General features: G+C 41.0%; 2 protein-coding genes across 10 annotated transcripts in view; one reads left to right on the forward strand and one right to left on the reverse strand.

Annotated features, from left to right (window-relative positions):
• The first annotated feature begins 168 nt into the window (after nt 1-168).
• Nucleotides 169-3988, forward strand: ccdc170 (coiled-coil domain containing 170). Its single transcript, XM_004540131.4, has 6 exons — nt 169-238; nt 390-563; nt 766-1047; nt 2996-3196; nt 3287-3460; nt 3612-3988. Exons 1-6 carry the CDS (start codon nt 221-223, stop codon nt 3909-3911), a joined length of 1149 nt encoding a protein of 382 aa, XP_004540188.3. The 5' UTR covers nt 169-220; the 3' UTR covers nt 3912-3988.
• A 953-nt stretch (nt 3989-4941) lies between these two features.
• The window catches only part of syne1b (spectrin repeat containing, nuclear envelope 1b), a 75203-nt gene continuing 54669 nt past the window's right edge, over nt 4942-25475 (reverse strand). For 7 of the 9 annotated variants that reach the window (XM_012921939.5, XM_012921944.4, XM_012921943.4 and 4 more), the window contains 45 exons: nt 25297-25452; nt 24817-25026; nt 24496-24597; nt 24259-24378; nt 23930-24130; nt 23636-23809; nt 23068-23199; nt 22663-22859; nt 22432-22564; nt 22014-22196; nt 21714-21863; nt 21247-21423; nt 20977-21132; nt 20744-20899; nt 20420-20590; nt 20119-20252; nt 19808-20012; nt 19416-19598; nt 19184-19330; nt 18926-19080; nt 18569-18716; nt 18384-18478; nt 18055-18289; nt 17640-17834; nt 17290-17415; nt 16982-17137; nt 16230-16388; nt 15921-16087; nt 15670-15832; nt 15130-15317; nt 14880-15030; nt 14519-14701; nt 14166-14303; nt 13755-13946; nt 13340-13667; nt 12927-12995; nt 12117-12244; nt 11719-11845; nt 11356-11567; nt 10964-11164; nt 10720-10848; nt 10396-10608; nt 9636-9728; nt 8689-8747; nt 4942-6042 (listed from right to left, as the gene is read on the reverse strand). In XM_012921939.5, the coding sequence (XP_012777393.3) occupies nt 5799-6042; nt 8689-8747; nt 9636-9728; nt 10396-10608; nt 10720-10848; nt 10964-11164; nt 11356-11567; nt 11719-11845; nt 12117-12244; nt 12927-12995; nt 13340-13667; nt 13755-13946; nt 14166-14303; nt 14519-14701; nt 14880-15030; nt 15130-15317; nt 15670-15832; nt 15921-16087; nt 16230-16388; nt 16982-17137; nt 17290-17415; nt 17640-17834; nt 18055-18289; nt 18384-18478; nt 18569-18716; nt 18926-19080; nt 19184-19330; nt 19416-19598; nt 19808-20012; nt 20119-20252; nt 20420-20590; nt 20744-20899; nt 20977-21132; nt 21247-21423; nt 21714-21863; nt 22014-22196; nt 22432-22564; nt 22663-22859; nt 23068-23199; nt 23636-23809; nt 23930-24130; nt 24259-24378; nt 24496-24597; nt 24817-25026; nt 25297-25452 (7341 nt within the window). In that variant the 3' untranslated portion in view covers nt 4942-5798. The remainder of the gene's footprint in view (nt 6043-8688; nt 8748-9635; nt 9729-10395; nt 10609-10719; nt 10849-10963; nt 11165-11355; nt 11568-11718; nt 11846-12116; nt 12245-12926; nt 12996-13339; nt 13668-13754; nt 13947-14165; nt 14304-14518; nt 14702-14879; nt 15031-15129; nt 15318-15669; nt 15833-15920; nt 16088-16229; nt 16389-16981; nt 17138-17289; nt 17416-17639; nt 17835-18054; nt 18290-18383; nt 18479-18568; nt 18717-18925; nt 19081-19183; nt 19331-19415; nt 19599-19807; nt 20013-20118; nt 20253-20419; nt 20591-20743; nt 20900-20976; nt 21133-21246; nt 21424-21713; nt 21864-22013; nt 22197-22431; nt 22565-22662; nt 22860-23067; nt 23200-23635; nt 23810-23929; nt 24131-24258; nt 24379-24495; nt 24598-24816; nt 25027-25296; nt 25453-25475) is intronic. The other 2 variants (XM_012921947.4, XM_012921956.4) reach the window with 2 other exon arrangements.

A 25475-nucleotide genomic window follows, 5' to 3' on the forward strand; every position in this document is an offset into this window, starting at 1 on the left:
CAATTTTTCTAAACTAAACTAAACTAAAATAAAATAAAATAAAATAAAATAAAATAAAATAAAATAAAATTCCACCAACTTGATAAACGAGTTGATGCCTGACAGGCTCAGCTACATCGCCCCCTTCTGACTGAGCCTGTGTTTGCTGTTGCCAGGAGACTTCTTAAAACAGAGGCAACATCTACTTAAAGTTCACTTCTCACCTCTCTTATTTGGAGTTATGGAAAACTCTAACGAGGTAGGCCTTAAAATATTTTAAATGTCTACTGAATTCAGTCATAGCGGAGGAAAAAACTAAATTGATTCCTATGTTGGCAACTTTTAAAAATAGATTAAAAAAAACATTTAATAACTATTTAGTACCTTTCTTCAACCTCTGTAATTAACAGTGCAATGAGAAGGAGAGGCTGAAGATGAGGGTTGCTGTTTTAGAAGAGAGTGTGAAGTCCAGTGAGGTGGAGTGCAAAGCCAGCAGAGAGACGGTGCTGAGGCTGGTGGCAGAGCTGGACCAAGAGAGGAGGAAGGCTGCAAGCAGTGTAGCAGCACTTGATTCACTCAAAGTGGTATATACACAACTTAAAAGAGTAGTTACTTTACAGTACAAGATTTCACATGTCTGGACGGCTTAACCCACGAACTAAAGGATTTAGTAGCGTTGTGTAAAAACTACTGACTTCTGTACGAAATTGTTAATTTAAAGATTTTATTACTTTAGGAGTAACTGCTAAAATTGCCCTATTGTTGTGGTGTTTGTATGTCATTTAGGAGCTTGATGGTCTGGCTGTTGGGAGAAGAAGTGTCGAGATGGAGAAGCAGACCCTAACTGAAAGACTTGAGGCCAGTAAGAGAGTAATAGAGGCAGCCAGGCGAGAGTCACACTGTCTGGAGAACCAGGTGGAGGAGCTTGAAAGAAGGATCCAAGAAGCTGAGAGCAAGCTGCAGGCATTCTTGGAAACGTTGGTCGGCCTTCTGGAGAAGAGGTGTGAGGACGTCATCCTGCCCACGGAGAGAGATGTTCTACAGACACTGGATAACCTCTGCAATAAGGTGAGGAACGTTGGGATTTCCAACAAAAAATGCTTAAAAGCTGCTTTAAAGCTAAATTTGTTCTCCAAGGTGCAAATGTGGCTCCAGCCAAACAACACATTTGCTGACAATTATAAATCACATTGTATTTTAGCTATTAGGATTACTTTTTGTTAATCGCTATATGTCATGAATGATCAGTTACTTGTGTAAAATGAAACATACTGGTTGATTTTTTTTTTTTACCAATAAGCATGCAGGTAGCACTTTAATCTCAATACTTGCAATTAGGGATGGGTATTGATAAGATTTTAACGATTCCGATTCCATTTTCGATTCTGTTTAACGATTCGATTCTTTATCGATTCTCTTATCGATTCTTTTTTTTTTTTTAAAAAGGAGAACACTAAGGTCGATTAGCTCAGAGCTTTGTTTTATATCTTCTCTTTGAACAAGATAGAAATTTAGGAGTAACATGGCCTTACAAACCCAACAGTGAGATCTTGAGAGATCCAGCCTACGGCTCTTCAATGGGGTGTCACAGGGTCCCCAGGAAAAAAAATTGTAAATGTAAAATAATAAAATAAATATTCTTGTGAGACATATCACATATTGACGGGGTCGGGTTATGTTAAAAAGTATAAATTGTTATACTTTGTTCATTGGTTCAAAGGTACCCCACACTTCTTTTTTTGTTTGCTTGTTTGTTCTGGTGTATTTTTCATTTGAACTGTTACTCTGCCAGAGTACTCATATTTACAAGATGGCATTGAACGCCCCATTGGTGTATCAGGAAAACTATTTTGTACGTATGTTCCTTGAAGGGGATTGAAGTCGTTCTTTTTTCCACCGCAGCGAAGGGCTAGGAGTAGGAGAGGAGCTGCTGTATGTTTTTGTTATCGAATCGATCTGATTGTGAAATAAAGCATATGCAGTGAGAAAGCAACTCCAGGAGTCATCCCTGCCTTAAAGCTGCAACATTCTTCTGTAGCAATAACAAAGTATAACATAAATTGTTCTGTGGCAATTACACAAGAATATCCAGTAATGTCCCTGCCCACAATTAAACACATTCACTTACCAAAAATCGGGGGCATCTGCTGTGGCAAATGGGTGCAAGCCTTTGACCACAAACTTAGACACTGCTCGGTGACATTAGTCTATCCTGGCCTGAAAGGAGACGCTACCGGTAGACTGCAGCGAGAACTACCAGCGAGCGCCAGCCAGACTCTGTCTGTCTCTCTCATCATGGTCACCTACATGTACAGTAATGGCAGGTTTTGGAATAAGGCAGATTGCGCTAACATAATATGCACTGTTAGTTGATTATTTACCTGCCGCATTAACGGGAGAGGACGTGCAAACGTTAGCGCTGCTGCTGGGTTGAGAGTCACGAGTCCGGAGCGGAATTAAAAACGCGTGTCATCGCGTGTTTTGTGAGCAAATGCTTTTGCATATTCGTAGTGTTTCCTCCCTTAAATGAAATATCTACTTTGCAAGTTGCCCTGTTGTCATCGGTTCTCATAAAGTATAATCAAACTTTTGAGCGTTTGAGCCGCTTAGGCGCCGTGTTTCCTGCCAGGTAAATGACGCTCCGCAACGTGGTGACGTCATTCGGGGCGACTGGAATCGATAAGGGAATCGTTTGCAAAAATGGCAAACGATTCCAAGGAATTGAAACAGTGGGAACCGGTTCTCAGCAAGAACCGGTTTTCGATACCCATCCCTACTTGCAATACAGCTAAATATTTTTTTTATTTTAATTTGCAGACTAATAACTACATCGACTGGATAACTCTGTAAAGTAGAAGAATATGTCCCAAAGCACAGCAATTGATGCAGTTACTTGTATCTTTATGTTAACTCTTCCTGTTCCATCTGTCAAGGACTTAGTCCAGCTGTAAGATAAAAAGGAGTGTGCACACAATAGTTTATGTTACCACACATTTTCACTATGCTGGTCTTTCAGAGCTTGCCAGAGGTGGAAATGAGGCTGTGTTGTGTTTCTGAAAAGCTGAATGAGCAGACAGAGCTTCATCACATTGCACAACAGAGGGCTCAGCTTGCAGAGCAGCAAGTCCAAGACCTGAGGGGAAGACTGCAATGTCTGGAGGCCGAACTGCTGACAGCAGACATGCATTGTGACCGATTGCAACACAGCAAACAGGATGTGAGTAAAGTCATGTGACTAAGCATATAAGTTACAGATACAGGTTGGTATAGCGACACATTCCTATGATTTGTCTCTTTTTTTTAACAGTATGAGGAATTCTTGGAGCAGCTGTCCAAGACGATGAAGGTTGAGGACTTTGACATTGATCTTGACTTCGAAATGAAGCTAAAATTCATTCTGTCACGTGCCGAACAACTTGTTAGACAAGAGGGAACTGCTTTAGTTGAGAGTAAAAGTCTGACTTACAGCTTACAACGGAAGGTAGTTTTTTTGTTTGTTTTTTGTTTTTATCATTCACAAGTTTATACAAGTGGAGAGTGGTGCTGAACAAGCAGATAATTTACCTCTAAATGCACAAACGCAGCTTAAAAAAATGTATACAGTTGATTTAAAATATTCCCATTCCCTGTAGTTGAAATCACAGAAGGAACAAATAGAGAGCAAAGGACTCCACATCCAACTACTGAGGAAAAAGGTTTCAGAGCTGGAGGAGGAGAAGAAGACCCGATCAGCATTGGCTGCGGAACAAAATGATGCACAACTGCAGGCTGCGAGGCTGCAGAAAAAACTGGAGTGTCTTCAAAGTGAACTGAAAGCAACCAAACTTTCCAACACTGAGCTCAAGGCCCAGCTCTCCCATACCAGCGAGCTCAAGGTAGAGGGGAGAAGGGTTTGGGCCCAAATTCACTCCAGAGGGATTTTCACTTCATAATGTTTTGTGTATTTGTGTTAATTTTGGGGCATGGGTTGGTGGGTCATTGAATCATATGCATATGCAATCAATGCATGCTTTCAAAGTATCAGAGTATCTTAGATTAATAATTTGACATAATTAAATAAAGTCACTCTTGTTTTACTAAAACCCGACGCTCACTCGAGTCTCTGCTGTGCCTAAAATGCCAAGCTGAAAGTCGCGCAACAGACTCAGACCATGCAGGAGCAGAAAAAGAAGCTGAATCTGGTGGCGGATGAGAAGGCAAAGGTGGAGAAAAAGCTGAGCGCAGTTAGCTCAGACCTGCAAAGCCAAGAGAAGAAGACAAGAGACGACCTACAGGAACTCCTCACCCTCAGACAGAGCCTTGCTCAGCTGTCTCAGAGGCAGAGAGAGGTAAGAGTCAAACGACAAATAGGAAAACTTGTTTACCATGCTTTCATCCACATCTCATGACCTTGCACAGCAGATGTTTGTTAGCGGTCATAGAGCTCATTTAATGTTGTTTGTTAATATAAATAAAGGAAAGGTCACAAGATTTCTGAAAACTTTTGAACCAGGTAAGTTTCTTTTTTCAGTTGGTGGATTTCCGCATGCTGGTTTCTCAAACGTTGGGCCTGGATGCCACAGCGTTGGCTCTTCCAAATTATGAAATCATCAAATTACTTGAAACCCTTCTTCATGGCCATTGTCACCGTCACCACCTTCATCATCATGTTAACATACCCCGGCACTACTCGACTCACCAGAGACCTCACCTGCAACAAGTCCAAGAACTATCTGATGGCTCCAACCTGGATGTTACCACCTGCAGATCTCACGAAACTTAAAATGTATTCACTCCATTCATACCAAAAATAAGTTGAAATGTTGAGAAATAGTAGAGATATTAATTACTTTTGAAACATAAAATAACAATTTAAAAGTTTTTTTATATTTGTGTTTTCATGGGAAGATCAATATAAGTATGATGCACAAAGGGTGAAATATTAAAAATGCTAACTCACAAATAAAATGACAACTTTTAGAATGAAGGTTTGGCATTCATTGTTTTTGAGAGTCGCATATACATACATTTCTCATATTATTTCTTTTTGCATTATATACATATGTTAAATAACTCTCGACTGTTATACATTTGATACTGAACTCACAGTCTTATAAAATATGCAATAATTCTATTGGTCATATTTCTCAATCTTAAAGACATATTTCATATCCTGAAAAAATAAAACAGCAGAATGTATAAAGACCATGGATGACTGTTAAAGGTTAAACTCCTGCGTTGCGTCTGACTTGGATATTAAATTCACTTGACTTGGCTTAAATGACTCTTGCATGAATCCATGTGGTTCAAGTTAAAAATGGACCGATTACCACAGACACAACGATGGATGTAAGTAAGTAAAAGCAAAGATTAAAACTGCATGCCAAAATACAGGTAAAAAAATAATTGCAATGTAAGATATATTAAATGTTTTTGCTGTTTACAAACTTTTAGTTACAAGCAAATTCACAGGCTATATTTCAGCGTTTAACTTTGGTGCTATCGGCTTGAGAGAAGTTACGTCATGTTTACACCACTGAGTCGACACGTCGTTTATCCAGCAGATGTCCACTGTGGGCAGAAACCTCCAGATCCGTTACACCAAAAATGCAAATTAACTGACACAGCATTACACAGAGTAACATAGTGAGATGCTTGATCCTATGTGCTACACACAAAGATATTAACTGTAGATGGCAGCTGTTATTCTGCAGTAAAAATGGACGAGCAGGATTTGTTTTTGCTCCCAACGTGATTAACCGTTTCAAGGATATCAACATGAATCCCACTAAGGTCATTCTGGCTCAAGAATACTAAACATCAGTGGTTTTTACGTCCATCTACACTGGAGGCGGTCCGTTGGTGTAGCTCAGCATCGGGTAGAAGGAATGAGCAAAGTTGTTGGACTGAGCACAGTAGTCCTCCTCAGACATTGGCAGCAGAAAGGCAAAAACCACTAACAGGAGCAGGAAGAGCTGGAGAGGCAGTGCGACCCAGAAGACGCGCCACAGAAACGAGGACCTACGAGATGATCGTGTCTCCGAGTCAGAAGGGAAGGAAGCGGATCCAGCGTCGCTGTGAGGCCTGCTCACACAAACACAAACATTCACAGCCCAGCAAAAACAGGATTAGTCAAACACAACTATGGATTATAGACTTTTAAAATCTCCTTCTCATCTGCACTACTGCAAATGTGTTTCCAAAAAGACTGTGGCCTGAATGTATATAAAAGCAGAATGCAATGGATTTTAAATCATTTAAACCCAACCTAAATTAATTATCAATTAAAGGGTTTTTTTTAATTAATTAAAAGAATTGGCAGACCTATGTCTAAATTTCCAGTTACTTTTCTTAATTTCAAGCTTGCGTTAATCAGTCGAAGTTTCAGACAATAACTCGAGCTTTTGACTCTGAAATGATTTTTTTCAGTGACAGAAACAAGCTTCCATCCAAAACATGTAACATGCTGGAACAGAGTTCTTTAAATTGTAACTTATACTATAGTCTAACCAATCAAAGTCTGAATTTCTTCATGGAAATGATGGATAGTTGGTCCTTTGGCATAAAGAGAACATGAGCCAACATCTATTATATGATAATAACAGTAGATGTAGCTTTTATAACTTGACCATCTGTGAAGAAAGATACAGGATAAATGAAAAAAGATAAATGCAGGTTTTGAAGCAACACATGCTGCCATCTAGATATCAGCTAGCCTTGTTTATTTTAGCAAAACCACAGTCTCTGTAGTAGAGACAGTTTGGGTGATACTCACTAAAAACTCTTGATCACAATTATAAACATGCCCTGCACCACCAATTTGAAACATGGGGCTGCTTTCAAAATTGACTGAACATATATAAAAACATAGAACCGAATTTTAAAAATCAATTTACATGCATTTCATCATTTGATTTCTTTATATTAAATATAATTGAGTTTAAATGATCATTGCATTTTTATTTTATTTACATTTTGCACATACTCCCGTCTTTGTTGGAAACACTGTTGTACTTCCACGGCAATATAATAAACCAATCTTACATGTACAAAACTGCTTCTCTTTGCTACAGAAATAGTAAAAATTACAAACAAATCAAATTAGTCTAATCCAATAAACAAACTTCCCTTTAAAAATGATCCTAATTTAATATCCTTCTCTCCCCACTCTTAACTGTTTTAATGTTGTCTGCATAGTTTCAATCCAAATAAGATCTCAGTCCAGCGACAGTGGATGTAAGCACCATGCTGTGTTTGAAAGACATTGCCAACACAGTGTAAAGCAATGTTAGACAATGTTTAACATTGTGATCTACATGCTGACTGAGACTGGGGTGGATCAACACAAGTACGAATACGGTCACAAAACAGTTTTCACGGCATACATTCTGCAATCCTGTGCCAGACAAAGACATTTAATACGAGAGCTTGCATTTCTTTGCAAAAGGCGTTAGAGTAAAAGGCAAACGGCATGCTGCAAGTAACAGCTGAATTTGAGAATACTCTTTTTATTCATATAACAATGGAGTCTTTGAAAGTTTGTGTCCTGTTAAAAAATGCAAAGCAAACGGAGGCGGGAAGAGCACGGCAATTAGAAACAGCATCTTTGACCCTGGTAGTTAGCTGCGTTTTCTTAAATCAACAGTTTGGGAAATCCAGTTCACTTTCTAGATTTAGAGTTAGATGAGATGACTGAAATCCCTTTGTGAATTAAGATGTTAAGATGAAGCTGGGAGAGAGCCTAGTTTAGCATGGACACTGGGAGGAGGAGGAAAGAGCCAGACACGCTGGCTGTTTCCAACTGCTTCCACGTCCAAAAAAGAAACATAAGGAAATAAGCAAATTCACAAAATGTCATACTATGAGTAGTAATGTGTCATTTTTCTGTCACCATCACCCTCAGTAATACTGTCTTCTTATAGCCTCAAAAAGTTAGAAGACACGGTCAGTTGAAAGCAGTAATATAGGGGTTTACATATGTATGTATTGTAAAAAATAAAGTATTCAGAATGTATTTCAATTAAGAAAAATCAAGGCTGCTTTGCTCTCTAAATGTATTTTTCCCTCAATCCCAGAATGCATGAACAAAGTGACTCGAGCTGCCCTGTGTTTTTACCGAAAGTGCCCCTTTACCATTTCCCAAATGGAGACCTGAGAGGCAAGACTCACAGATGACAGACTGAGGGGGGGGAGATGGTGGATACTCAGTGAGATAGCAGCAGCAGAGGGAGAAGAAATGTAACACACAAGAGAGAGAATCAGCGCAAGAGAGGAAGAGAGCGGCCTTTGCATTGTTCATTGCAGACATTTACTGGCTCGGCAATTTGAGAGCAAAAGGGTGTGTGTGTGCGCTCAGTATCAGCGAGGAAGTTAGATATAGAGAAATATTTGTGTTATTCATAAGAAACGCCCTCTGGTTAGCAATATTAAGCAGCCAAGGACATTGGCAGAGAGGAGGCCTTGCACCTTTCCTTGTGAAACTCCTGTCTCGGATGCGTGGGCTACCACTCACCTGATCGCCTAGCCTACACAGAGCATCTAGACTTACAGAAGATGATGGAATTCATTATCATGAGCTGCTATTCTGGCACGAGTGTTAAAAGCTGAAATTCTGAATATTTGTTCCTTAAGTGTTTCATTTCAAAGCTGAAATCAACTGATCTCCAAGTGCATCATGGGCTGCTGAGTTCCATTATCTTCTGGGTGTGCTAGAAACCAACAGAAAGGTACCTGTGGTGTGGACTGCTCACAGAGGGTCCAGGCTGTGACAGACTACATTTGCCCCGTTGCTGTTTGCAATGAACAGGGGGGGGGGAGGTAAAAGAAAGAAAGTATGTTTAAGTCCAGGCAAATCAAGACAAAGCTATTGATGAAAAGAAAACCCAAAATGAAAGAAGAGCAGCAACAAAATCATACGTGAAAGTGACTGATTTTGTAACCTGTTATAATAAGGAATCTGGCTCTTCACAGTGCACAACTACTTTGAATTGCTTCAGCTTGGGAGTGCAATAAAGGGACTGCTACAATTATGCAATGTGATGCATGAATCTCTTTGGAACAAGGACATTTAGTAACATACACATAGTATAAGCAGGGACATGCTTATTTGGACTGATGTACAGTTGAATAATGAGAAAATAATGCTTTCTCATTGCTGTTGTTGATGCCATGCTTGCTCATTAAACCAGCAACAAGTTCTATGCTACACTTGAAATTAAGCAGCTGCACAATAGCCAGTAATCCTAGCTATAATACTACGAGGATCGAAACGTATCTACAGTGAGAAGAAATTTAAGGGAAGTCTGAGAAAAAGAAAAGGGTTTCAGAAATACTGGAAGAGAAAAAGAAACAAACTGGGCAGAGCTAAAAAGCCTGCCAAGAAAAGGAAGGAAGAAGTAGAAAAGTTAGAAAGGAGGAAATCTCAGGAGACTGTCTGGAGATTGACAACATGCAAGAAGAGCAAAAGGCTGGAAAAAAGTTCAAAATCCAGAGGGAGGGAGCGTAACGCTGGCTGTGGAGGTGGAGAAAGATTTGAAGAGCGTGAGGAGAGATCTTGGGATGACAGGGGTGAATCTGGCCTTCACTGGGGCATTTGGGGCATTTACTCTATGTGTCTTAGGGGTTTCCAAACACCTGGTTCTCATATAGCAGCATGTACAGGTAGAGATAAACATTACCGATCGTCTGTGACTGGGAGTACTCCTTCCTGATACAGGACTGAGGGAGCCAGACGTGTCCAGCTCATCAGCAGACGACCAAGAGGAAAGATCCTGATGTTGAAAACAATCGCAGATACAAAGAGAGACAAAGCAGGTGAGAGTTAAGCAAATAGTGACCCCTTTTCTAAATGTGGCCACAGACTACACAGAGTGGTTGGCAGGTGATTAGTACTTAAAAAAATCTAACTGAAGGACACAGCCAAACAATATAATACACTCAAGTAAAATTAAGTGTATCCTGTGCTGAAACAATCGTTTATTTGCAAATATGATATTTTTTATTCAGTGCAAAAATATGCTCCACATGAGAGCTAAAAATGTAAAACGATTACACACTTACAAGATTCTGGCAAATTGCACCATCACAAGTTTGCTCCCCACCTTTGCTAATATTGTACATTAACGGTGTGAGTAACACATTTGTGACTAATGAAATATCACTGAATATGAACCTGTGAATTTTCAGCCTGTCTGCGTTTCACAGTTCTTTCTTTTTTGAGCTTTTTTTTTAGATTATAGCCAAATGTATTCATTTTATTTTATTTTATTTTTACAAAAACCACTTTAAACTTGAAAATTCTGTTTTTAAAAAAATCTGACGATGGAAGAAATTGAAAATGTTTCTGTCAAATGCTTTTTGACTTTTTAAATGCAGGTGAATATAAAAGAAAGGTGTTCAGGTAACACATGACAGGTACACAAGTGACTGACGCTCTACCTGTTGACTGCTTGTGATGTCCAGAATCTTGGCCAGCTCTCTGAGGTCTCGGGTTACTTCCTTTAGCAGGAGTTTTAGGCGGTTTCCTATGACGTGAACCTTCTCCTTAGCCTCCAAGCAATCACTGCCCTGCGAGTTGACCAGCAACTGGAGGGACATGTCTTGTAGTGAAGCAACTTTAAGCTGTGAGTCTAGCAGCTCCTGGCGGATTTGCTGGAGAGAAAATTTAAGCGATACATTCAAAAAAGAAACCTTTTACAGAGTGGATTTATGGAAGTAACACGGAAAGACGCACTTAAGTTTAAGAGTGTGACAGTTTGGTACCGTGAGTGTTTTGTGATGCTCATGGAGAGTATCACTGTCCTGGATGGGATCAATGGGAACCACCTCATTCCTCCTGCGATCGATGTTTTCCAGCCAGAGCAGCAGACCGTGACTCATCTCATGAAATTCCTATTGATCAGATGAAATTTGGGAAGGTGAAGACCCAACTAGCATATCATAGAAGGATATTCATACTCATGAGCAAGTCGATCTGTTCAAACAGTCCGACTTGATCAGCACTCACTTGACACTGCATCAGAGCTTCCTGTAACGAAGACCTCCATTCCTCCAGCGCGCTGCCGAGTTTATCCCAGTGGTTGTTCATGTCTTTCAGTTTGCCTTGTAGCTCTCGGGACTCGTCTGTCTCCGAATGCAGAAACTCCGCACTGCACAAGTTGATGGAAAGCACTATAGCTTTGCGCTTGTCATACGCCTTCTGCAGCTCCTGCAGACAAACACGCATGTCCATGGTGACGCACAAGTAATGCAAAAAATTCCCAATTTGATGACAAAACAAGGAAACAGCAGGAATAAAGACTATAAGGTATATATTTATAAGTATTCAAGTAAGAAAATAACAAGCAGAGTAATAAAAAAGTAAAAAATAGGGACTTTACTACTAAAAAAAACCTGTACCTTGAGCTTTTTGATACGCAGCTCAATCGTCTGGATGTCCGTGCCAAGCTCCAGTCTACGCTGCTGCTCCAGCTCTTCCTCTGTCTCTCCCAGCCAAGTCAAGATTTTGTTCAGGTCAGAGTTCAGCTGCTGCCACTGCTGCTCGTTCTGCTTTGTTCTCATCTCCTTGCTGAGGTCCTGAGCCTGCAGGAGCTCCCAGCGCTCAATCACTCCTAGATTGATGGATGTGAGACCAAAAAGATTATGTTAACTGAATTTACCAGCACTGTAGCCCAATGGATAATTCATATTTTTTTCTTTAACAAGCATAAATTAACATAAATTAAATGCTTATTTAAGATGGGGGATAGTTATAGGTATTACCTGAAGTCTGGGACTCTGAGCTGCTGGGATCTGCCAGTCCAGACACCGTATCCTCTTCCTCCTTCAGCTCAGAGCCCATCCTCCTCACTGTGTCAATACTTCCACGACACTCGCCCATCAGTCGCAGCTACAGAGCAGTTAAAAGACTGGTTATTGCAGGCAGTGTAACAGGATTATACTGACTATTTCAAAATTGGAAAAAATATTGTTAAACTGAAGAACCAAGTGAGTTCTGCGAGGAGAAAATAGATTATTAAAAAAATGTGAGCAAAAATAAACAACAGCAGCATTCAAATAGACAAAGCAGAATTAATTGCAGTTAAATGTACAGTCCAGAGCAGAAAAGCTTTAAAGAATAGATTGTTCTGAGCTCTAAGCGTAATATGAGTAACACATACATATCCCATGTATGAAGAGTCCGTTTCTGTGCTTGCAGAAGTGCGGCTGCGGCTGCTGTCCGTTTGTTGCAGGTGGAAACGGCTGACATCCAGAGGGTGTATATGAGAGTCTGCAGCAGCAACCTCCCCTGTTAACACAATATTAGCTGATTATATTTCCATAATATATTTATGAAACATGTTTAACATCAGAAAAGAAGGTAAGCCCCCCTGATTTAAGAAAAATAAAATGTGGAGAGCGAAAAATGAGAAGTAGACAGGAATGCAGATTGTTTGTTCTGGCCTTTTGTCACAAATCACAGCACTCCCTTTGTGGCCCTTTGCATCGGGAGCTGCATCCCTGATTTGAAATAATACATTTAAACCCCGTGTTTTTTATGTGATTTGCCTTTTCGTGAGACGTCTAAACAAATCTGCAGTCCCTTCTATAAGAATCAATACATTTCTTTCAAAGAAAGAAAAAAAACATGCAAATCAACAAATCCAAACAGGTTAGCTACAAAGAACAAGTCAAGTTAAAAAAATGAATAAAGCTAGTTAGAAAGAAGGGTTAGGCTGAATTCCATTTCTGTTCTGCTGAATTAGAGCCCAAAGCAGAACAAGTGAATAGAAGGAATAAAAATGGAATTGACCCTATTCCCCAGGGTTAGAAAGTGTTGCCATTTGTGCCCAAAGTGTGTTTAAGAGAAGAAATGAACACAAATCAAATTCCAAGCTGGTGAACAGACTACTAGTGTTTCATCACTCAGAGTGTGTCTGTTATTTCTGGCCCCAAACACATGTGGCATGCTGGGGTCTGCTGTTGCCTACCAGTGGAAGACCTCAGTGTTTGTTCTGTTAGTTTAACAAAGGCCTCAGGGCTCTCTGGGATCACTACATCTGGAAGAAACATTATACAGTACATACATTTAGCAGTGGGCTTCAGAATGACTCAGTGAACTGATTATCCTGGTATTCAACGGCACCAAGAAAATCCTCGCCATAATGTAATCAGTCACAGATAAACCCTTCACTAACTTTCTTGTGTTCCTTATGTGTTTTTCTGTCCCCTATGGGAACTTTTGATGTCATTTTTTGGACTTCTCAAAAGATGCAGAGGCACAGTCGTTTAAGATATCGCTCTTCTAACGTTTTTTTAACAGCTAACAGTGATAAAGAAAAGTTATTATTCTGAAAAATCTCTTAAATTTCAAGCATAGTTTTGCACTGGTATGGGAACCTACCTGACAAGCCTGAGGCAGGACGCTGAAGGAAGTCTCCCTCTTCACTCTGCTGCTCTCTGAGAGCCCTGCTTGCACTCTCAAGCCCACGGCTCAGGTCGTAGTCGTGGTCCCATTCCAGGGGAATGGAGTCCACGCTTGCTGGGGTGTCTCTGCCCGAGCGCTCAGTCCGGAGCTGGGCAGCCAAGGAAGCTGAGCGACCGGAGGACGGCAGAGGCGACAGGAAGCCATCCCCCAAACGTTCACTCCACGGCAGACTGGACAAATCACAATGCTCATCTAGCTCCAGCTCACGATCGGACAATGACACTTCAGTGTCGTCATCTGCAAGCTAAAGATAAAGGACTTTAGTATGGGAAAGATTACATTTGGACCCAAGCCACAGATCTGTCAGATTCTCTCAATTTTGAGGTCTTACAGGAAGGCGAATGAGTTTCTTGTAGTAGCGCTCCACTCGACCAAACACCTCCTGACAGTAGCGCTGCAGCTCCTCCAGCTCTTCCTCGATGACAGCAGCATCCAGAGGCTCACTCTTCTCTATCAGCGCTTCCCCCTGGTGGAAGATGTGCTCGATCTTGGCTGTTGTTAGAGAAATCTCCTGCTGGAATGACTGTGAAGCCGGAGAGAGACAAGCTGTTAAAGCTAAACACAAAGTTGTGTGTGATGTGTATCTCACATTAATTATGAAATATCCATTTAGCTGCTCTTCACAAGTGCAAACTGACTCTAGAAATGAAGATAAAATGAACATATGTAAGAGTCAGTAGAAAGCAGTGTTTGAAAAATGCACAGTGGATTTTCTTGGTCTGAAATATCATGACAGGCTTACCCTGAGTTGTTTGATCTTGGCCTGAATGTCACATTCAGAGAAGTGCTCGATGTTGGTCAGCTGAAGGTCCATCTCTGTCAGCCAAACCAAAATGCCATCTCTGGCTGTCTCAAACTCCTCTCTCTGACTAATAAAGTGCTGCACGTGTAAAGAGGGACACTGGTGTTAGAGTCTATGCTTTCACATCATGCAAATGGAACAAACCTTTGTTCGGGCTTTATTAGTGAATAATAAGCAGTCACAGAAAAGTTAGATGAAAAGAAATGAATCCAGAAATGCATGACAGAAATTTAAATTAAAATATACAAAAATGAAATGGAAATAATATATAAGTACTAGTAGAACAATTGTACCTTAAGCCTGCGGAGGATGGATGCCACCCTCTTCTGCAGGTTGTCCCATCGCTGGTTGGCATCATGCGCCATCTCCTTCAGCCGGCAGGAAGAGTCAGTGCGGTTTTCTCTGGCCAGGCGGCGGTATTGCTTATTGATTAACTCCAACTGAGTCAGACTCTCGTGAACTTGTCTCTGGAAGGCCTACAAAAACACATTCATACATTTTCTCAAGAAATTTGCTTTTGTGTTTTAGCTTCGTGTTTCGTTTACATGTTTGCATTTGAGAGATAGAATTTTCTTATTTAATGCTGTCCTACTAGGTGAAAACAGTAGGTAGTTTGATCATTTGTACAGAGTACACAAAATAATTCTGCAATACCTCAAATTTCTTTAGTTCCTCCTTGGCTACAGTATACAGCACACCAGAGGAGTTGGGTAGAGCAGCTGTATTTTCTGAAGTGGCCAGCCACTCCTCAAAACGTGCAAAGTCGTCCAGGAACTTTTGCCATAAACGCCATGTCTCCTCAATCCTAACAGAGGGAATAATTTCAGGAAACAGTTATAACAGTTACCTGTTATCCATAATAACGTATGCATTTGATGCTTTCATCTAGTGTGTAACGTCTTACTTTAATCTCCTCTCCATAGACAAGGCACAGATACTCCTCCAGCGGCGATCAAGGCTCCGCGTTGCCTGCTGGATGGAGTCGCACTCTGCATCGGTGGCGCAGGCGTCACAGTCATGCAGAAGCACCTCACATAGATTCAGCACAGACGCCACTCCTGTACTGTGCTTCTCTATGTCACGCTGAAGCTCCTGACGGGCAAGAAAAGAGTGACACAGTAAGTAATAAGATGAGAGACAGAAGGAGAAGGAAGAAGCTTGATAGAAAGTTAGAGAATGACTTTTTGAAAGTGGTTACAAACTGTACAACAATAACTTTTACTAGTGTATTATATCACAAAACCTGTTTGCATAGAATTGATACTAATAGTTACATTTTCATTATATGATTACAAAAATGTGAATGTTTTTAGAAATTTCAGCTAAATGATTACAAAGCCCTGTTGCCTGTCTGCTATTAAAGAGCTTGCATTTGACACAGACTGAATGATTCCTGGCAAGCTGCACATATGTATTTTAGGTCCTGTTTAGTATATTATGTCACCTGCTGCAGATCGAGCTTCCTCTGAATCTCTTGGGCATCACAGGAGTCATAGGCGATAGGTTTGGACAGCTCTGTTTCGATGTGGGCGAGCCAAGAGCGCAGGCTGCTCATGTTTTTATCTAGCTGCTGCACAGCCACTAGAGTTTCTCTCAGTTTTTTTACTCTGTTAAAAGAATTTAACAGATTAGTTACAAACAACCCAGCATGGGATAAAAACACAGCTGCACAGCTGTGACTGCACGTCTGCTCACCGCGCTCCAATGAGATTGAGGAGATGCTGCCAGCGGTCACTGACTTTGTTGAGTTTTTGTTCGATTTCAGTGGCTTTGCTCTGGTGACTGGCCCTGGCCAGGCGCTCTCCTAGCTGGTGCAAATGTAGCTTGTTCTCCTCTGCTACTGTGATCTCCTCCTGGTAGTCCTGGCATACAACGCAATGCAAACAGGAAATTTGAAAAAACTGCACTTGTAAAAGAAGCAGAGTAGGAAAAACACAACGTAACTGAAATACAACAATTAAATAACACTGTCAAACTTTGTAAATATCTGAGGTGTGTGCAAACCTTGCGAAGCTTCTCGATCATCTCCTCAATGCTGACGTCTCCATTCTGGGACACCTTGTTCTCCATGTTAGTGAGCCACTCGCAGAGCTCCTTATACTTCTCGTTGAAGACAGTCCACTCATTTAGCTTCTCGCTTACCTGCTGCCTCCGCAGTGACAGCTGTGGAAGAACAGCAATACATGACAAGTTAACTGCACCTCTCTGCAAAGCACATAAAAAGTGCCAACGAATGCATGGCAATTTAAAACAAAAGCTAATAAAGATCAAGAAGGCTCAAAAGGAAGCCGTTCAGACGCTTTCATTTGCATCACGCAGTGAGCGAGTGCTGTATTTCCTGTGTGTGCAGTTTATCCGCTGCACACAGGATGCCACTGTGAAAAAACGAAATCACCTTGAGGTTTCAGCTTTTCTTAACTGACTGACTGATTACATTAACTTGTCACGCTAACTGTTCCTCTCAGTGTATTCCTTTCTCAAAATTGTTGCACAATGGCACATTCAGCAAAATCGAACTACTGCTCCAACCATTTAAAAAAATGCTGAGCAACATCTACATATACAAATATATGCTTTGTATCGTATAGTGAAGATTGACATTAGTAACATTGTCTCCTGGGACTTTTAACTGTTACACAGTAAATATTGTGTAATATGTAGAATGTAGCTATAAACTAATTTTTGAGAATCAGACTTTTAGCACACAGTATATTCAGAGAATCCAAAATAGTAAGCGACTGTGCCAAGAGTTGTACCTGGTGGCAGATTTCATCCCACTGTCTATGCAGCAGCTCAATACGCTCTTGTAGGACAGAAAGGTCCTCAGCACTGATGTAACAAGAAAGTGACTCTCTCAGTAAGGTCAGATGGGCCAGATCGCCTGTCCAGCCGTCAAATGTATTTTCCAAATCCTGGAAAAACAACAGTGCCACTATAAAAACACTAAACAAGCACCTGAACAATGTAAAACATCAGCTCAACATACACTTAAATAACTCTACATATATGTCTTACACCTAGATGCACAAAGAAAAGTCAATTTTGAAAATGTTCAAGTTGTTACCTTGCAGCGGATCTGTTCAGCTTGCAGATCCTCATTGTGATCGGGAATAGGTTGAGAAAGCTGCTTTTTGAAGGCTCGAAGCTTTTCCAGTGATCCACAAATCCCTTTTTCACTCCTCTCCCAGTCCTGCGTTCAACAGATTACAAACACAGGCAAAATTACGAGTTGCTCTAGAAAGCTGTCCTCACTGAAACTACAAATAGAAGAGATTGGTGTATTATAAGGAAATCAATGTAAAACTTTATACATACAATGGAGATTGTCCATACAAATGCAAGAATTATAGGAGCCATCAAGGTATTCTGAAGTGGCCTGGAATTCAGAACATGCTAGCGTATTGTCGTTTTTACCTTTAACAGAGTGGAAAGCTCTTTCTTCTGTTGTTCCAGCCGTATGCTGGTTTGTTTCCATCGCTCCTGGACATCAGTGAGCTCTGCCTGCAGGGTCGCCTCTGCTCGGCTATCAGCTGATAAAAGCAATTGCCTGCCAGCCTCCACCGTCAAGATATAGCTGCCCTGCTGATGCTGCAGCACCTTTTCCTTCATCTGAAAAAGGAAGAAAGGATTCTTATCAAGCTACAAGCCTGTTAATTTACACAGGTAACACCCAACCCACAATTGCAGTTACATGTTTAAGGTTATCAGATATTATATTTTTGGTTTATTACATGAAGAACATCACATTGCAACAGCTTCTTAATGTTAGCTAGCCTTTGCTGTCACTGCTGTATTAATGTGTATTACAGTCAGGTTTGTCACTATGTACCTGGACCGCGTCCAGCATAGTACGCGCTTGTTGCAGAGGAACTGTATTCCCTGCCTGAAGGGTCTCTGTACGATGGGACACTTCCAAGAGCCATTTGCGCAGCTTGTCCACCATTTCTCTATACCGCTGCCACTGGCGGATGAGACCATCAATGATCCCGCGCCTTTGCTGAGCACGTCGCACTACGCCCTGCCACTGGTTACTCAGCAGAGCCAACTTCAGATTGAACTCATCTCTGTAGGTGATTTCAGAAAGACAGGAGACAAAGAAAGGCTTGCAGTGGAGTATGGTGGTAAACAAAGATCTACAGAGTAGTCGAATAGGTTTACCTGTCATCTACCTGACCCTGCTCTAACATTCTCTGCCCATCACTGATGATGGAGTGGAGGATCTGCTGCCGACTGAACATCTCAGCTTGGAATAACTGTAAGATAAAAAATATTAAATTTGTTATATGTGTTAACAAAATTAAAATATACTGCTTGAGGATCCTTTTCTTCAAATGGGCCCTAACCTCATGGGTTTTCTGCTGTTCCATTAAACTCTGGTAGTTCCCTGAAATTTCTACAGCCAGATTCTCTTCTGTTTGGACCAAGAACTCCATCCATGTTTCACACTTTTCAAGGAAGGTCTGCTGCTGCAGCAGGCATGACTGAAGCTTGCTGCAAGGAAACAAACAAAAGGTGATCTTATATCTCAGTTAGATGGGGAGAGTGGCCTTTACCGAACATTTGTACTGTTTTTTATGGTATTTGTGCCAGTCCTTCATTCATTCATTATTGTATTTATCTAACCTTGTTATTTAACAGAGTATCTTGAATTAGGATGGCTTTAAACCTTTTCAGATTGGCTTGTAATTTTCTTGTCTTACCTGAATCTCTCTGTGGTCTGTGCTGAGGCGGTGGACCAGCTTCTGTTGAGGTTCTGCACGCGCTTAATCTCAGAATCGTTAAGAGGGAGCCGGTAACCAAGCTCATTAAGACGCTCTAACTCAGGTGCCATACTGCTGAATTTCAACATGAGCCTCTGTAAAGCCCAGAAATTACAGAAACATTTCAGCTGTCGAACCAGTACGTGATATTCTGTAATTTTGTTCACCAAACTCAAAAAAGAAAACAGTAAAACAAACCTTGAGGTCCTCCATGCGGTCCTGGATGACCGTTAGGTCAGTAGAGCCATTAGGATCTTGTGCTTTCAGAGCCTCTTCAGCTTCAACTACCCAGGACCCCAGTGATCCCAGTTGATGGTTAAAGGTTTCATAGTCTTGAACTCCAGTCTAGTATAGAAGAATGCCAAAATACTGGCTTGGTAACTGATTGCCTATACAAAAAAAAAGTATGTTTCATAAATCTTTTTTTTACCTGTAGAGCGGTGAGCTGTCTAGTAAGAGCCTGTTCCACCGCAGCTAGCCGCTGGGTGAGAGAAAGGTGATCGGACTGGATAGCAGACGCTGCTGATGTATCCACCTGCTGTTTCAGCTGCTCTCCCAGTTCTTGGAGAACTTGGAGTGAGGCCTGGACTGGAGCTTGGGACCTGAGCAACTCCTGAAATAAAACACCCATAACATTCAGGGCAATATGTCTTCATTATCAAAACTTAATCATAACATCCAACTGCACCAAACACGTGAGGGGATGTTTAATATATTAAACTTTTCCTTCATATCCATGTGGGTTTCAAAATGAGGCTTTAGAAGTAAAATACTGAGGAGTTTTTCTGTTGTTGCAAGTTGCAAAGCTGTGGCTTGACTCACGCTGCATTCTTGAATCCAATCAGACACCTCATCGTCAGCAATGTCCTTGTTGCAGGTGGTCTTGAGGAGCTGATCTGCTTTTTCCTCCTGCAGCTGGATGCTGTTGCAGCTCTGCTCATAAAGCTCATTGTAGCGCTGCCACAGCTGAAGCAGTGCCTTGCTGCTTCTGAGACGCTCTCCAATCTCCTCCAGTAAGCCAGTCCATCTAAGTGCAATGACATGGTAATACGCTAATAAATGTCTTAAATTCGTTAAAGAAACACCAGTAGTAATGATAGTAATAAGCATAGCACCATGCTAATTAGGTTCACCTTGCGTTGACATCTTTCAGGGCATTGTTAAGAGAATCTGACACTGAAGGGTGACACTCCCTCAGCAGTTGGTGGGTAACAGCACCAAATTTTCTGAGACTGCTCTCCTGTTTTTCCAGTTCCCCTTGCAAATCCTTCACAGTGACAGATACAGTGGTTAATTCACCAGCAGTTAAATGATCACATTAAGAAACATACCCCTAACATTGCTACAAGATTTCAGAAACTCATATCTATACAGTTAAAGGCTTTAGTCAGTAAACATGTAAAATACACTGAATGCCCCTTTATCTTAATATACCTGCAGACTTTGCACTTGCAGATGAACAGCCTCCAGTGAGCCTGTGAGGAGGCGGAAACGAGACACAGAGTACCTTCCCTCCATCAGGTAGCCATTGATCTCCTCTGAAGCGTGTTTGTATAGAGTCCACTGGTCCAGCACTGACTTCAAGCTGATCTTTAGCTGCCCAATCTGTAGAAGGTGAAATCAAAAACATGCATCTACATCCAGTAAATTGCAAAATCAGGCCAAAGTCAGAGCACGAGAGGGATGGACAAGCGAGCATAGAATAAATGGGTCTAACCCGGGTAATAAAAAATAAACAAAAAAGAACAAGGAGATTACCAAGTGGTCCAGGTTAGCCCAGGTGTGATTGACACCTTGGAGTGTCTCCATGACGATAGCACAGGCCTCATCAGTCTTATTTTGAACAAGGGCACAGCCTTGCTCTTCGACTCGCTCCAGCTCTTTCTCTTTTTCTTTTACCAGTTCCTCCATTTCCTTTAAAAAATTGTTTTTATTTAGCAAATACAAACACAAGATGAAGGGCAAGAATATCTTAATCAGATCTACAGTACCTGGCAGTCTTTTAGAGCATTCTGCACAGATGTCAGATCCTCTATCCGGTGTTTCCTCTTCAGCCTTTCTTCTTGAGTTGCCATCCAAGACTTCAGGGCCTGAATGCTGCTCTCATAATCTAACCACATCTCCAAGAGGCTCTCAAGGAACTGGATCTTTAAGAATTTCATGCAAAAAAAAAAGTTAACTTTGGATGTTGCATTGATAAAGGACATTGGGTGAATATGCTGTTGGTTTTATTGTAACATTATCAATGATTACGTCCTCACCCTCTCATTGATGCGGCCTTGTAGGATCTGCCAGCGCCTGTTCATCGCTCCCAGACGCTCAGCAAAATCTGTTTTATCACTGCGCTTGCTCTCCACATCCTGACCACTGAGCTGCAGCACTGACTGGTTGACAAAGTCCACAGTCAGCTGCTTACAGCTTAAATCTACTCTGAATCCCTAAAGTGAGGAAACAACAGGAGATTTTATAATAAAAGATCTACAGTTAGAACCAGTAGTTGCATCACCATTATGATCAGGTTAGGAAAACTCCATGTTTAAAAATCAAAATTTTAGCTCTCAACACAAGAAGAAGAAGAATTTTATCTAGAAAAAAACCTTACTTGCAATGGCAAACCACAAAAAAACCAAAACCATTCAAACCAAAAGTTATATTTTTGATTTAATAAGAGTTCAGACCATACATGTAAACAAAAACTGTCATGAATCAATAAAAAATGCTCCACTACCTTATATTTTTGCAAATAGTCTTGAATCACACTTGATCCCACAGAACTCTTGAGGTTTTCTTCATCCTCGTCAATGACACTCTCCATCAGCGATATCCAGTTAAACAGCTCACAAATGGCATGACGGGAGGCCAGTTTTTCCATTTGGATCTAGAAAAAAAAGAAAGAAACCGATATGTTGGTAGTTTAAAAACAAACTGCAATGAAAACTTTTGCATGCAAACTGGAGAAGCAGAAAGAGGTAATCCTATTTGTCCTGAAGCATGTAAGCCTTTTTAGTCTGGCTGCATGTGACGATACCTGATGCAGCTTCTCCTGGACCACTGGGATGCGTGTGAGTAGCTCAGCCCACTGAGTGTCAATCCGTGCCAGGTCAGAGCGCAATACCACCGTGTCCACTTTCTTCAGCCGCAGCAGCTGGTTGCCCTCATTAACCACTGAGCTCTTAAGGCTAGACTTTCCCTCAACTTCTTTTGAAAATTCCTAAAAAAGAGAGAAGTGGAAAATCATCCAATCAAAACTATGTGGACCAGACTGCAGCAAAACAGTGCTACTGCAGAAGATAATAACAATATTAAACAAATACAAGTAAATTTGTAGTATATGCTACAGTTGAACTGAGGTGTTATGTTCATGCCTACAACTGCCATTAAGTGAGGCAGCTGGTTGGCCAGCAAAAACAAAACAAATCAACCAAATTGATTGTCTTTGGCCTCACAAGGAAAGCAGAGAGATGATCTCTGACTGTTTCCAGCTCCTGTGGCACTAACACCGCCTGCGTGTTCCAAAACTCCAGACGCTCCAGAGCAGACTGCAGCCATTCGCTCATCTCTCCACACTCCCTTTGATACCTAAAGAAAAAACAATTGAAATTAGACCGTGCACTCATTTACCGGATATTTATATCCAAAGCCTAAGAAACAGTCCTTATTTTTGAAGTCTTTCTGACCTGGTCCAGTGTTTCAGAATAGCCTCGAGGCGTTGTAACTCCTTGTTGACCTTGGCAGCGTTGTTGAGCCAGTGTTCCCCCAAGAGTGCAAGCTGATTCTCCAGCGAGGGGCAGCACACTGACAGTAACAGATGTTTACCTTCATCCAACACCTGGTAGAGCTTGTGCTGGTGCTCCGCTAGTCTCCCCTTCAGACCCTTTGCAAAGAAGAAGAAGAAAATGTGTTTCCAGCTAGATAAATATATTTTTCTACTTTGCAGCAAAGACAGGAAGCCCATTTTGACTTGAACCTTTCTTTAAAGCTTAATCAGCATGTAAGAGAATTTAAGTGGCTTCTTCCTTTGTCACAGCTAAACAATTAGCCCGATGTAGTAAATTTACACCTGAGCTCATGTGACATTGTACCTGGTATAATGATATTCTGTCAATAAGCCTTTCTTCAGTTTCTTCAACCAGACCAACAGAAGGAATACTTTCTTCGACAGCCTCCAGATGTTGGTTCAGACTCTGGTAGTCCTGCACCAAACGGCACCAAGTCTGAAAATAACATTATTATAAATAAATATTTAAAATTCAGTCGTCTGACAAGTACATCTTTGCTCTTTTAATCAGCACACTTGTTACTATGTAACTATAATAATATTTTTTTAACTTTACCATTAATTTGATTTTTTGTCCTACAGTACAACTCCAACTCTCATAGCTACCAACTTTAATATGTAATTTTTTTCAAGGTAATTAAAAGGCTTTTAAAAATGTGTTTATATAGCTAGTGATGTTCTAATATATAACATTTAAAAACTAAGTAAATGTCTTTCATTAAACATGTCATATCTATTATATCTACATGTAATAAGATACAGTTAAACCAACCACACTTGGAACTGGTCACAAAATTATCCGTTATCAGAATTTTTGTGACTATGTTAACCTTCCTTTTACACAAATATGGCATATATACTCCTTCACCTACCTCTAGGATACACTCCAGTTCAACTCCTTTACTGTGTGCCTCTTTGAGGACTCTCTGAGCCTCAGCTAGTGTCTCTTCCAAGGCTTGGTTTTCTTTGGGAAGCATCAGGCCACTGATCTTCCTGAAGTATGTTTCCGTTAGAATCATATGGGACTCTAGACCCTGGAAGAACTCCTAAAAGAGGCCAGAAACAAAGACGATCAGCTCTATTTGTCTCCTGCATCACAACAAATTGGGTTCAACACGTAACCTTGTTGATTCTTTAAGCCTAAAGGATTTAGCAGGTGACTATACTTTATGTTTGTCCAGGTGATTCTGGACTTCCTCCACAGAGCTGGCAATAATTCTCTGATCGGCAGCCATCTTGTCTTTAGCTGTGTCCACCAGGTCTTTCAGGTCCTGCAGAGCACGTTCATACTGCTCCTTCAGTGCCATGTTCTGGTTCAGCCCACTGCGCCGGGAACCCACTGTCATCACCAGCTCCTCATAAGAATCCTGGAAAAACACAAAAAATCAGTTTCCGGTTGTGCATCTTTTGAATTTGACGGTAATTTCTTCACTGTACATTCAGAAGTAAAACCAAATTGATGATTTCTCCGTGAGCCATCAATCATGTATGTTACCTGTAGTTTGAGCAGTTTGTTTGTTGAGATCTGATCCGCGTGCAGTGCTGATCCTCTGGTTTTAAGTTCTGTGATTCTTTGTTCAAAGTCTTTCAGGCTCTCCTCTGCACTGGCAATGACCTGAGAGAAACCGATTAGATGTATTAAAGACATTCACAGTAATGTTCTTGTTTTCTGCAAGCTTTAATGGAAGATGGTTAAAGCTTCAGGAGGAATATTAGTCAACTCTTGCATTACCTCCAGTTGTTTTGACGCTGGTCTATCCATTGCTCCAGCTAGGGCTTGCAGTATCTGGCATTTGGTCTCAATTAAAGCAGTTTGAAGAAGCTGCAATTCAGTCTGTGTAAGACACGAGGTCATTTATAGGAAATTAAGACAAAATGCAAGCATGTCTGGTTTCATAATATAAAGATATAAATGTTGTTTCCTATAGGCTTGTCTTTGTCTTCTGCAACAGTGGCTTAACTTAATAAAAAGAAGCATTTCCCCAGCGGCTGTCTCTTTAAATCGTCAAACATTAAAGGGCTTGAAAAACAAAAAGCACAATATGAGGCAAACCTGATAGGATGTGAGTTCATGTGCTCTGCTCCTCATTTGGTCACAGCGTTGTCCCAGAGCACAACCCAGAGCTCCTAATCTCTCTTTGAGGCAGTTAAGGTTGTCTTCCAAAAGTACTCGTTCTTCGTGCCTTAACGCTGAAGATGAAGTGAGCAGAGTTTGGCTGAGCTTCACCTCCTCCGTCATATGCCTCACATCGTTCTCCAAGGTCTGCAGAAGAGGTCAGAATCATCAGCTTGATTTATACTAAATAATTACAAGGTGAAATCTGTAATATGGGAAAGCATTTTGATTGACGGTGTAACACTGCAGTTAAAATGACATAGCTTTATTTTTATGCACCAGCACCATGCTTCCCACCCAGAACTTTAGCCGCATGCTGGTGTAGACGTTACCATTTAACCCTTCTGATCATGTGATTTATTCATTTCAGATTTCCTGCAATATTTACTGAAGCTCCACAAATAAGGCCAATTGTACCTCCTGCTTTTGTAGCTGGGTCTCTGCATTTTCAGCCAGCAGCACTGAGCCAGAGAAGACGTTGTTCTCCACATTATCCAGCCAGGAGGAGGTGGATGACACAGCTGTGTAGAGCTGTTGTTCCATCTGCGCCACCTGTGTCTCACCACCACCAGGCTACATACACATGTACATGGGAA

Source organism: Maylandia zebra, linkage group LG19 (genome assembly GCF_041146795.1).
Source record: "Maylandia zebra isolate NMK-2024a linkage group LG19, Mzebra_GT3a, whole genome shotgun sequence".
Lineage (NCBI taxonomy): Eukaryota > Metazoa > Chordata > Actinopteri > Cichliformes > Cichlidae > Maylandia > Maylandia zebra.

What these genes read in the sequence shown, in the direction of transcription:
- ccdc170 (XM_004540131.4), top strand. An exon ending in CACTTGATTCACTCAAAGTG is followed by an intron (nt 564 to 765) that starts GTATATACACAA and finishes TATGTCATTTAG; the next exon opens with GAGCTTGATGGTCTGGCTGT. An exon ending in TGGATAACCTCTGCAATAAG is followed by an intron (nt 1,048 to 2,995) that starts GTGAGGAACGTT and finishes CTGGTCTTTCAG; the next exon opens with AGCTTGCCAGAGGTGGAAAT.